This window comes from Buceros rhinoceros, unplaced genomic scaffold (assembly GCF_000710305.1).
Source record: "Buceros rhinoceros silvestris isolate BGI_N320 unplaced genomic scaffold, ASM71030v1 scaffold42178, whole genome shotgun sequence".
In the NCBI taxonomy this organism is placed as follows: domain Eukaryota; kingdom Metazoa; phylum Chordata; class Aves; order Bucerotiformes; family Bucerotidae; genus Buceros; species Buceros rhinoceros.
The window spans coordinates 331-12,422 of NW_010429340.1; the positions used below are offsets into that span (position 1 = coordinate 331).

Genomic DNA, 12,092 nt, shown 5'->3' on the forward strand with positions numbered 1-12,092 from the left:
GAGGGTTCTGGAGCAGCGCGTTACGCCGAGAAAACGCGGCGAGTGCTGGGACGTGGACGGTGGAACGCGGCGCCCAGCGACGCCTGGAGAGCAGCGCTCCTGGGCCCTTGTCCTCCGCCACGGAAATCACCAGGTGTCGGTGCCACCTCCCACTGGTGACTCCCTGCACCCCTCCCACAGAGCACCCTCGATCACCACACCTTCTACTCCGGAATTAACGCATCAGGTCCTCCCACGCAATTGTTGTTTTAATTAGTACTTGCATAAAGGACAGAAAACCCTCATCTGTTCCATCCAACCCTCCTGCTTGGCAGTAGTAACAGAGCCCTGAATACCCCCAAAACACTTCTATCCGGAAAACACAAGCTTTGCTCGTGGTACTTGACTCCGCCTACATCAAGAGGTGTACAGTGTCTGGATTGCCACCAGCCGTAATATTGACACAGCTCAGGAGAGAGCTTAACTGCTAAACCTGCACAAACAGGAACACTGTATATTTTTTTTCCTAATCTAGGATCTATTAAAAATATTGTTTAAAGAAAAACGAAAAGCCCCAAGCACTATTTAGGTCCCCAGGGAATCCTCTGCTGCATCACTTCTTTGCAGAGGTGGATTAAAGGGAATTTAAGTCACGCGACACAGTAATTTTAATCCCATTTTCCCTTAGGCTTGGGTATGAAGAAGTCGATGACACCTACCTGCACACAGGTAAGCGTCTGCTCTCTCGGGAACTTTCAGAAGTATTTTGTCATCTAAATGCTTTTTATTCAAACCCACAGCATTTGACTCTTAAATTCGTACCCCTGAGACATACAGATCCACTTCTTAAAGCCAAGATGAAGAAGAACCCGTTCCCTCTGACAAAGCTGGTTTTAACATGCAGCTTTACAGCACTAAACCTCTGCTCTTTCCAAGGGACTGCACTGATCTCGCTCAGGATAGGCTTGAAATAAAAGCTGCTTTGCTGCTTTTTTTACCCCTAACAAGATGAAGTGGTTTATGAAGGTGGCCACAGAAACAGGGCTCACCATCCTTCCCAGGATGATGACATGTGACCACAACAATTCTCAGCAGCTGTCTGAAAAATCCAGACACCAAACAATTCCACCTGCTGTTGAAATTCAACTGGCAGCGAATGCCAAAAGCATCTGAAAGTCTGAACGAGACTCCAGGCAATGCGAGGGTTAGGCGAGGAGAGATACCATCGGGCTGAGGAAAGCCTCCGCTTGGTCATCCTCCCGTGAGCGAGGTCTCTTCCTCACACCAGCCTCTACTACTCACAGCACAGACACAGAGAGCTTTCCTTCTTTATCCCAGGCACAAAAAAGAGGGTTTGACAGTCTTGTCGTCCTTCACAGCTGAAGGTAGAAAGTAAGCACGGCAAATAAGTAATCTTTGTTATGGCTGGATTTGCAGCTGTCAAAGCCTTTCGCATCCGAAGCGACGCGCAGTGGAAGGCCAGTGCCCTACAGATTCAGCGGACTGTCCCACCAAGCAGATGCTGTCGTCTGAGAGAGCTGTCGAAGCTGTCTCAGCACCTCTCCACATCTTCAGGTAAACCGTAACAGTGAGTGACTGTTTGAGAAGGAAGCTGGAGTCCGAGCGTCCACACTCCTCCCAGAGCTGCAGAGACATAGTTCTGAGAGAGAGAAAAAGCAGAGCGGCCAGTGCACGCTGCTGGTCTCGTCTGGGCATCCAGCAGCGCTCCCCAAAGCACTGCTCCTCAGTGGGAAAAAAGGAAGAGCAGCAGCGCTGGGCAGGGACGGCAGAGTCCTGACAGAGTCCCCGGAGATCTCCTCTCATTGCGCATTGTCTTGCTTGGGTTTGCGTAAACTGTGAAGCTTTCTTAATCAAGGGATCCCTCATCAGATGGGCTCAGAGGTCTACGGACGGGATGCTCAAAGAGACCTAAGCCACCAAAACAGCACAAAATTCTTCCCTCGTGCCCATGTCCCTCTGGAGAACATCCCTTTCTTAAGGAGTCCTGAGCTGCTGGTGAAGAAACCAGGACCCCTCTGTAATCAAGCACCTTGAAGGCCAACCAAAAATTGAAACCAGGGACCAAAATCCAGTCTTCCATCTCATATTTACCTCGCGCTCCTTCAGCCTAACCGCCAGGAAGAGGTGCTGGGCTGCCGATTCATTCGGACACCAAGTACCAAAAAACCAGGTAAGTTAGAGGATTAAATTATTCACTGTCAAAACACATTGTTTGGCAACCAGTTAACAGCCAGAATGAACAAACCTCAATAAATGTACTCATTACAGTGCTAATATAATTAGGAATAATTTGGGTTATTTAAATGCTGTTAGATTGTCTTTCAGTACCCCACACCAGCTGATACAAGTGCCCTGAGAAGAGGCCACAGTCTAGAACTCTAAAAAAAAAAAAAAACCTTCAATTTATTGCCCACTTTCATTTTAATAGAGGTTGCCCCACACCAGCTGATACAAGTGCCCTGAGAAGAGGCCACAGTCTAGAACTCTAAAAAAAAAAAAAAATCCTTCAATTTATTGCTCACTTTCATTTTAATAGATGATGATCAAGGAATCATCTAGTTTTCATTTTTAGTTTTGACGACAAATGGCTACTCCTTGGAAACCCAATTCTTTCCAGCTGGCTGGAGCACAGGAGGTCTCTTTCCTGGAGCCAGTCCCATTACACCATGTCATTAATGCTGCGGTGACGGTCACAGTAGAACTGGTACCCCCAGACAAAACGGCAGCACTCTGCGACACTGGCGTGAACATACTAGACAGGAATATTCTTGCAAGAACATAATCTAGCTTTGACCATGGCGTTGCATCGTAGTTATCTCGAAGCAAGAATTATCCTAGCTCTGCTTCAGGGATTTGTCTTTTGTTGGCAGCACCACCAGCACAGCCACCTCTCGTGTTACCAGGTGGAGCGCTGCCTTACACTCGTGGTGGCTCAGCACACCCCATTTCAGAACAGCCTTGCTCTCCCAGAACCCCTTTTGAACCAGCCTCTCAGGCTACTCAGTACTGATCCTCACAAGAGCCCTACAAACGGTATCAGCCCCTGCGCGCAGGTAAACTGAGGCACCGATTTTCAACGAAGAGTCCCACCAAACGCCACTGTGCCTTCAGCCTGTCATCACCTCCCCTGAACCCCAACAGAACTGCCGCACCACGAGAGCCTGAAACGATCTGTTCTGGTCACCCCTTTGGTTACATCCCACGCCTGACCCTGTCTGAGGGACTGAAGTCCCCGCCGACACTAAAGGCAGCAATTACAACTCACTCCATTCTTCTCATTTAAAACCTGAGAAGAGTGTTAACTACACTGCATGGCAATCGCTTCAGAATACATATTTGAAAATTGTGGGGAACAATAGGATTCGCCCAGGCTCTGGAAAGATCCCAGCTGCTTAATAAACACAAAAATCTGACCTCCCCACTCGTGTGACAAGACCTCTTTGCCCAGATTTCCTTTTTCCTCCAACACACGGACTTCCAGCAGTCCGTTCGGCTTCCAGCATGAACTCAGGACCTGCTGCAGATCCAGCCAGCCCAAACAGCCAAGTGACTCCACACCACGGGATGCGGATTGTTACATCCCGGAGCTCCACACCACTGCCGGACCCTCACCCTAGCACAGCTCTCCTAGTGAAGATCAGCTCACAGCCAGAAACACCTGGGGCCCAGCACACAGCAATCGACAGGCACGTTCTCCCGCAGCGCAGAAGCAGCATCAAGCAACAAGCTCTGCCATAAGGAGAGTATTTGCAAGACCATGCAGGAAGAGTTCTAAAAAAATAGTTTTCAAAAAAGAGAGGTTAGTATTTCTGCAGTGCTGTGTACACAAACACGTACCAGAATGTTCCGCTCCACTTAACAGCTTGCTGGATTAATGGAAATTAAATGTTTGAGGTTCTTAAGGAACTAAGTTGCTTGAGATCTTTTGAGCAAGAATTCTTGATTTTTATCTATTCAGGGGAACTTCTTTCAGAAAAGATGATTTTATCAGTTTTTGATTGCAGTCACTATCTGACAGAAACCCCCTTTGGCACTGTCAGAGGAATGATAGCTGAAATACAAGGAGCGGGCTCAGGTGAAGAGCAGGAGGATGTTAGAGATTAGGTGACCAATGCCTCTGCATTTTTTTAATAGCCTGTTGCTAAAGACCAGAGGAAGTTCCAATTTATGCCAAGTTCAGGGGTATTCCCAAAGCTGCCACAACAGTTCAAAGGTACAAAAGCCTGCGTTGTTCGTTTCTGCACTGGGGAATTTTGGCAGGATAATCGAAATTCAGGTTAAATGCTCTCGCTTTGTTAATGGAACGTTATGCTACAAGAAGCCTGCACTTATGATCATGACAGGGGAAGCGCCCCTTTGCTAATTCCGGAGATGAAGACACCGGCTTTGAAAGCATGCTCCTCAGTACCTGTCACTTGAATTCACACTGCCTCAGGAAAGAAAAAACAGCAGGCAAGATAGGACAGGGAGTTCTGAGCTTCAGTCTTAGGTCGGGCTGACAAAAACCTGCACTTAAAGAGACATCACCCTTTCTTCAGAAACTAACGCAAGTCCAAACACCTTTTTTGGCCTAACAAGGTAAAAAACACTGGGAAAAGTCTTGGCACAACATCAAGTTAAGAGTTTTACACACCATTACCAGAAGCCTAGCCAGGCTGAAAGCGAGCAATTCGACAGCCAAAGAGGACCGTACCCTACGTCTAACCTGTGAAAGGCTGAATGAAATACATTCCCTGTCACCTCCCTTCATTTCAAAGGTTTCTCCTGTCGGTTTGGCTATGAAACCATCTGCTCACAAGAGGGAATTCCAACCTTGCAATATACCACAGGAGTCTACAAGATACATACCAGAGTAAGAAACAATCTGCTTGGCAGCAGACTCCCCTGGAGTTAAAACAGTGGCTTACAGGAGACCACACCTTCAGCTACACGCTCAAAAGCAACTGCAAAAGCAGGCGCTGTTCTTCTTACAGCCACATCAGATGCCACTGATGTAGCATCAAACGTCTTCAGTTGGGACACGAGTCAAACGGATCCTTGTCCCTCAGCTAAACGTACAGACCTGTCATCTTGCCACAGGTGAAGAATTTCCAGACGCAGCAGGCAAAGGCTTGGCGTGCAATAACCACTTCTGGAGTTCACTGTTGCAACTACCACCAAAAAGCGAGCGCTGCTAACGATGAGGTTACCACCTACAAGAGCTGACTTACTGCAAACATGCCAAACTACCGGAACCTTCCCAGACCGCCCGAGAACGCTCTGGGGCAGCTGAGTGGACAGGTACAAAATGTTCCATGGGCTTTAGTGCAACCTCTGAACATCGCCATGAGAAAACCCCACAAGAGCAGCCTTGAGGAAGAGACTCATGAGAAACATCACTGTCACTAGCTCCCTCCAGTACTTCCAGCCTCCTCCCCTTTCAAACAGGAACGCCGCAATGGTAAAGCAAAGCTTGGAATCTGCGCCACCACAGCTAAATACACCCAAAACCAGAACACGGGTTTATTTTCGCTTTACATTTCCAAGCATCTCCCATTTGATACCATGGTAAACCAAGTGCCGTTAACAAAATTATTTACTCTTTTTAACTTCATGTTTACATCAGAAAGGATTGAAATACAGTTTTAAATAAGCTACTGAGACAATGATATTGATGTTTCTGTTAAAGACTGACAAGAAGAGCTCAACCCAAAGACAGCAGTAAGTAGCCCAGTTGCCTAATCAAACATTTTTGGCTTAGAACACACGCACACAAAATAAAGACAACAAAACTGACTTCTACATCCAGTTCAGCCACTGACTGACTGAGAGGGCTCAAGGCAGCCTTTCATTTCCAGCAGTCTTCTGACTGTCAAAGGGGGATTGTGCTTACTTACCGCAGAGAAAGCTGAGAACGGAGAAGCATAAAGTGCTGCAGAGAAAGAAATTCAAGTGCTGAGTACTATTACTCCACAGAAAAATAAAAGAAAGCTGGTTATTTTAAACAAGAAGTTTATTTAAACAACAAGACGCTTTACTTGAAGGGAAAACTACCTAGGATCATTTTTTTTTCTTTTTCTTTTTTTTTTTAAGAGTAATTTACCCCTACTTAGACAGAGATTGCTCTACATGTAACAGCTACGTACAAAAAAGTTATAAAATTGTCCTTGGTTTTACAATGATAAAAGAAAAACATTGAAATTATCCAATCAAACAAGGTATGCAAGGTTTTCGTTTTTAAACAGTGAGAGCAAAATAACTTACTGGAATATAAAGATAAAAGTAGAAGGAGCATGCCACTAACGGAGAAAGGGGCATTTTCACAGAACCAGTTTGTTTTCCCACCCCATCTCCATTAAATGCTGATCAAAACATACCATTGGCCATTTAGTTAAAAAAAATATGCATTATGTCTGTGCACATACACCAGTTACTTTATGTACAATAGAAGAAATAGGAAAAAAAAATCAGAGAGAGAAGAGAGAAAACTATACTGCAGTAGTCAGGATGTGGCTGAACCAAGTCTCATTTTTCTAACTGTGGATGTGTCGCCTGTGGGAGCACAGTTCTGGAGAGGAAAGGAGCAGGTTCCTTTTTTGTGTGTTTGTGGGGTTTTTTTAGTAAAATCCTCCTGTTTGCTGCTGGAACACGTCAATTGTATCTTCATCCTCCATTTCCAACTGCAGCAGGAAAGAGAAAAAAGGCTTTCAGCTCTTCTCAGGTATCTACCAAAGGTTGGTGGTTCTTATATTTCCTATCCTGACATTTACTTTTCATGCTGCTTAACCAGACCACCCTGCTTCCCTCCATCATCGCCACCTTGTACAGTTAACCAACTCACCGTAGCTCAAAAGCAATGAAGTTACACGGGGGAAAAAGAGCCACTCGAGAGCTGCTGTCCCAGAAGGAGCTCTCATACGTAACGCTAGGGCACGCTGCACGACTGCTGCGGAAAAGATCCGCATTCGTAATATTCTCATTCTGTTCCGTCCTTTGGCATTGCGCTTGCTTTCTCCTATCTACCTCCTCTGTTCACCTTAGAACACTGCCACAATTCCACGTTGCTGCTGCTGTTCAAACGCGCAAATGCCTTCAGCTACAGCATTGAAGGAAGGAGACTGTAATTAAGGCCCCTAACTCAAGCAGGCAGTAAAACCGAGCATCAGCAAGCACAAAAAAAAAAAAAGAAAAACACTTTATATGGTCAATGATTTAACAAACTGCCAGTGAGGAGGAGCAATACTTCACTAATTTAAGACTCTTTTTTCACAGTAATTTTTACAGTTGATATTCCTGGGATGTTAATGTTAACTACTGACAAGAACTGAACCAAGATCGAAGGAGATGCTGTAACTAACCTAAGTTACTTTTCTCAACAGTCTCAATTCCTGCTCCAGGAAAACAAACTGGTCTATGGCATTTACCACAGCTATAAATAGACTGACCCTTAGTGCCAGCATAACAAGGATGGAGAGAAAAGCACCCTGCTGCCTCAACTATCAGTATTGTAAGTTTAAAAGTTGCATAGAATGTGGCCATAAGAGGCACATTCTTTGGAGCAACTGTACGAAGAACAGAGATCAGCTGTAAACCTCCTAAAAATAAGTGTCCTCTATCGTGTAACAAGCAATTCTGAAAAGCGTATGAAACTGCATCGCTTGGAAAGGCCAATTAAACACAACGACATGGAGCAGAACAGGGCAGCTCCAGAGTCACGGTGAACCAGTCTGTTCTTGGAGTGACCTTCGTTTTAACCAGTTACCGACAGACAACCCAAACTTCACAGGATCCATTCAGGTCATGCCACTGAAACAGAGCTTCAAATTATAACAGCAATAACTTGTGTATTACAAACACGAGTTTGCACTGATCACACGCTGACAAGTTGGATAGAAAAAGTAAAGCCATTGCTTCAGAAAATAATTCTTAACTTACCGATTCTGTGACCCAATGAAGTGACGGTTTTACATGACTCACCCTCTGTACATTATACTTCATTTTCTTATTTTATTGCTGCAGTGATTCGGTTACTGTCCAACCCTCTAAAGTCTTAACTCCATTACCAGTAACTCTGAAGTAGTCTTACCAAAATCATGGTTCAAAGGATGAAGTTCTATCACTACCCCGTACAATTACACAAGGATTTCAGAACGCATGCACCCCTGCAGCAAATCCAAGGCCCGTTCTTCCGTCTCGTGCTGCGGGTTACCTGTGCCGGTGTGTCTGACTCATTGATTGGCTGCCCATCGAACCGGAACCTGATTTGCCTCATTGACAACCCCTGGATAAAGAGAAGTAACACAAAGGGAAGTGAGGCTGGTGTAGAAGAATTCCCCGGTTCTCTGAACGCGTCGCTGCAATTGCAGCGTGATCGTTAGAAGCTGCTACTCGCAAGGCACAACAGAGTTTCTGTCCTCCCCTCGCGCACTGACTTTACGGCCTCTCCCGCCACACCTCTGCCATCTGTTTTGTGTTAACACGGCCTTGTGTCCAGGAGCTAAGAGAGGCAACAGTGCCCCCGCCGACCACCCGCTCAAAGAGAGCAGCTCCTCCGGCACAGGTCTCGCCCCAAGGGGCTGGGCTTCTATAGTGCTTTTTAATCATAATTCACTTAAAAATTAGATGCAAATTGGGTAACAACTGCTAATCAGTAGTATTCAATACTCCTGTCTGATCTCCCCCAAAAGCAAAGGTTTTCTCAAATATTTTTTCCAGAAGTGCAACCATCGTTTATTAGTCTGCAGCAGCGAAGAGCAGGCCATGGAACCTTTCAGACCTTGAATTCCCATTAACAAAAAATCAACAGATCAAAGTTTTTCCACGTACGGCTTCAATTTTATTAAAAAAAAAAAAAAAGGAATCTTCTACTTGCAGAAACTACTAAGCAGTAGTTTGAACTAGCATTTAACTAGCATTTCTACCACACAACAGCCATTTTGCTGGCCTCTTCCATCCCCAGAAGATGACTTCTCATTCTCGCTTGAGCCAAGACATTCACAGAGGTAACGAGCAGGCAGCAACCCCTTCCACTAACAGCATAAGCTTCAAATCACAGGCTGGTTTCCAAAGCCATTCTACAGCACTCCACCTTCTGCGAACGAAGATGAATGAAGGACCCCACCTGGGGTGTCTACCTCCCCAGTTTCTATCCCCTCTCTCCACTCAGTGTCTATGAGCACAAGTCTACCTGGCTTGGAAGTGACCCCAGCGCTGCACAGGGCTGCTCCGGCAGCTCTGCGTCAGGAGAGAAGCCTCTGTTTTGCCACCCAAGAGCAGATGTAACGCACAAAAGAAAACTTACTGCAGCGATTCTTTCTGACAAGTTGATTTGTCAGGAAAAATATTTTAATAAAGAATGTAAGTAAACTTTGTGTTAAGACTTTACAGTTCACAGCAGAAAGCCTTCTCTAGCGCGATGAAGATTCTGCCGACTTCGCTCGGAACATCATCTTGCTTTAGAAAACCATGTGGCTAAGTGTCATGGCAGCAACAGATTTCTGCACAGCACCATTCGGGTTGAGCCGATTTCTCCGACATTTTGTTTCTTAAAATAGGTTTTTCCTATTCTAAAAGTGTTCTTTTTTTGCAGGTTCCTGGCAACTTTATGAGCTGAATAAATGCGAGCTGAAAACACACTGAAAAACTGAACCTTGGTGAGACTGGTACCTACAAAAATTAAGTCTATTCCATGGGTCATTTTTTCCACTTACAGTAATAGCAAATAGTCTTCATCTCCTAAACAGACCATTCAAGGTTTAGTGACTTCCATTTTAGGTGTACTACATGCAATACATGATTTTGGTTTTAAGCTGGTAAATTCTCTACTATACACTGCTTCTAGCTCTCCAAAATTAAACCTGAAGAAGTCCACAGCTTAAGGATTTTAAGACTGGAATCGCCCAGTTAGGAACACAAACAAAATCTGCCTTTCAGAGACACACAAAACCAATGCTGTTAAACAAAGTTTGAGAGGTAAGTACATAAGAAACAGAATTTAACAGCAAGTTCATCTCCTCAGAAATATCCTGTGGAGACCTATTAGCTTCAACCCCAGATCAGAAACAACATCTCCCCTTTTGAAGACTGTTTTTTTGTCTCCAACCGCTACCCTGCAGCTCTTGTTGCTTTGGGGTTTCTTTCTAAGCAAGTAAGACATTTCAGTGAAAAGTTTTAGAATCTTACTTTTGTTGGTATCCAAGTAACTGAAGTATGAATGGTCCTTCTAAAATCATCTTTCCCAGGACTTTAGAAACATTTAACCAATCCTTGAACTCCAAAGAGGCAGATAAAATTGCACTTTATGTTTTGAAAACGCAACACATAGTCATTTATGTAATATAACACGAGTTTGTACGACAGAAGTAGCAAAAATGAGCCCACGCCTCAAATGTTCACCAGTATGTCCTCAGAACTCCCCTACGAGAACACGTTCCCCTGTTCAGGAAAGGCCAATTCTCCCTGTCTTTACTTGCATCCCTATCCTGCTGCAGCAAAGGGTAAACCAAAGAGGTTTTACTACTCCATATATGAATTACAGTTTATTTTTCTTGGCAGTGAAATAGTTGCCTCAATATTTTATACTGGGTTTATTGTATTCAACATCATCACTGAATATTTGTGTTTAAAAAAAGAAAAATTCTAAACGCTTCTGCAGAGCTGGAACTTCTTGCAGGCAGTCAGTCATGAAAAAATCAGGGATGGCAGAGACAAAATGTTCCTCATCAAAAGTGTCAGAAAAAAGCATTAAATAACACTACTCTCATAGGCATGGTGTTAAAACTTGCAGCGGCTGTCTGCAGCCTACAAGGTGGGCTGCAGGTGCCACTAGCTGAACATTTTTTTGTCCCTCAGCAGATTAATTTGACAGCTAGGCCACAACGGAAAAACAAAGCTCATCATTTAATGGACAAGCTCCTTCTGAAGCTAGACATAAGACACCATTAAACCCTGGGATGCTCACTGATATTCTCTCATCTCAATACAGTCCTACTAAGCTAAGAAATCAGAAGTCCATGACCAGAACAAGAAGTTACTCAATTAAAAGAACATCTCTGCTTATCACTCTGCTTTCCATCGTGACTGCAGGTTCCTAGCCCACCCTTCCCATCCTAGTATTTCCGAGCAGCAGAGTAACAGCTGCCTCACAAGAGCCTACACCTATAGTGCGGATTTCACAGAGGCGACAACAGATCTTTATTTTACCTGTGTCCTGTCCCAGAGCTGTGAGCCCCCTCTACTACAGATCCTAAGAACAATACACTCACCACAACACCGTTAGTTTGTCTAAAATCTATCATTTTCCATGTTTGCATAGTTTTAAAACTTTGCTGTCTTCCTCCATCTCCGTGGAGATCACCTCTCCCCCAGCCACCACTTCTCCTGACGATCGCACAAGAACCGTACCTGTCGTTCGCAATAGGCTTTCATTAGTTTACTAAGTGGTGTGTGCCTCTTAATCTTAAACTGCACCACAGATCCATCTTGCCCTGCCACCTTCAGATTAATGTGGTCATTGTTTTCAGTCTTCACTCCTTCCTGTTGAGGAAATAAAAGAAAAAAAATCACTTTTTTAAATAGATGTGAAACAAGAAGTTAACATTTTACCAAAGTGCAACAGGTCACTAAAAAGGAGGAAACAAAGATATTATAGCTGTTTGCCAACTTGAAACTTTGAATTAGAAAATAAAGGTCAATACTTTTGATTTGAAAATATTTTTTAAAAGGCACACACAAAAACCCCCAAACCCTACTCGTACCAGTTATCATTCTTGAGACTGGTTAACATGCAAAGTAGCAGTGAAGATTTACTAGGCCACTTGTTTCACAACAATTCTCTTTTTTGTAAGTTATTTCTATCAATAGTTCACAACACCACAGTTCTCAACCGAAGGAATATCGGTATTTACGTGACAGCGATGATCTCAACCACTGTCAAGCTCTATCTCAAACTTTTTCCTATCAGTTGAGGTACTTCTGAAGAAAACTTCAAGATACTTTAATGGACTGCGTTTGAAAAGGTGACAAAACCTCTCAAGAGCCAAGCGTTCTCCTCCAGAAAACGTTTAAGGAGAAAAACCCTCCCAAGGAAAGAGGGCGATCCTCCCGCGCCCACG

The 12,092-nt window shown here is 44.3% G+C and overlaps 1 protein-coding gene across 1 annotated transcript; it reads right to left on the reverse strand.

The window, feature by feature from the left end:
* Positions 1-5,974: 5,974 nt before the first annotated feature.
* On the reverse strand, positions 5,975-11,514 carry SUMO2 (small ubiquitin-like modifier 2; the record flags this gene model as incomplete). Its single annotated transcript, XM_010142603.1, has 3 exons — positions 5,975-6,659; positions 8,189-8,260; positions 11,383-11,514. Coding segments are annotated over 3 exons (267 nt in total), but the record flags the coding sequence as incomplete, so codon positions are not given.
* Between the last annotated feature and the right edge of the window lie 578 nt (positions 11,515-12,092).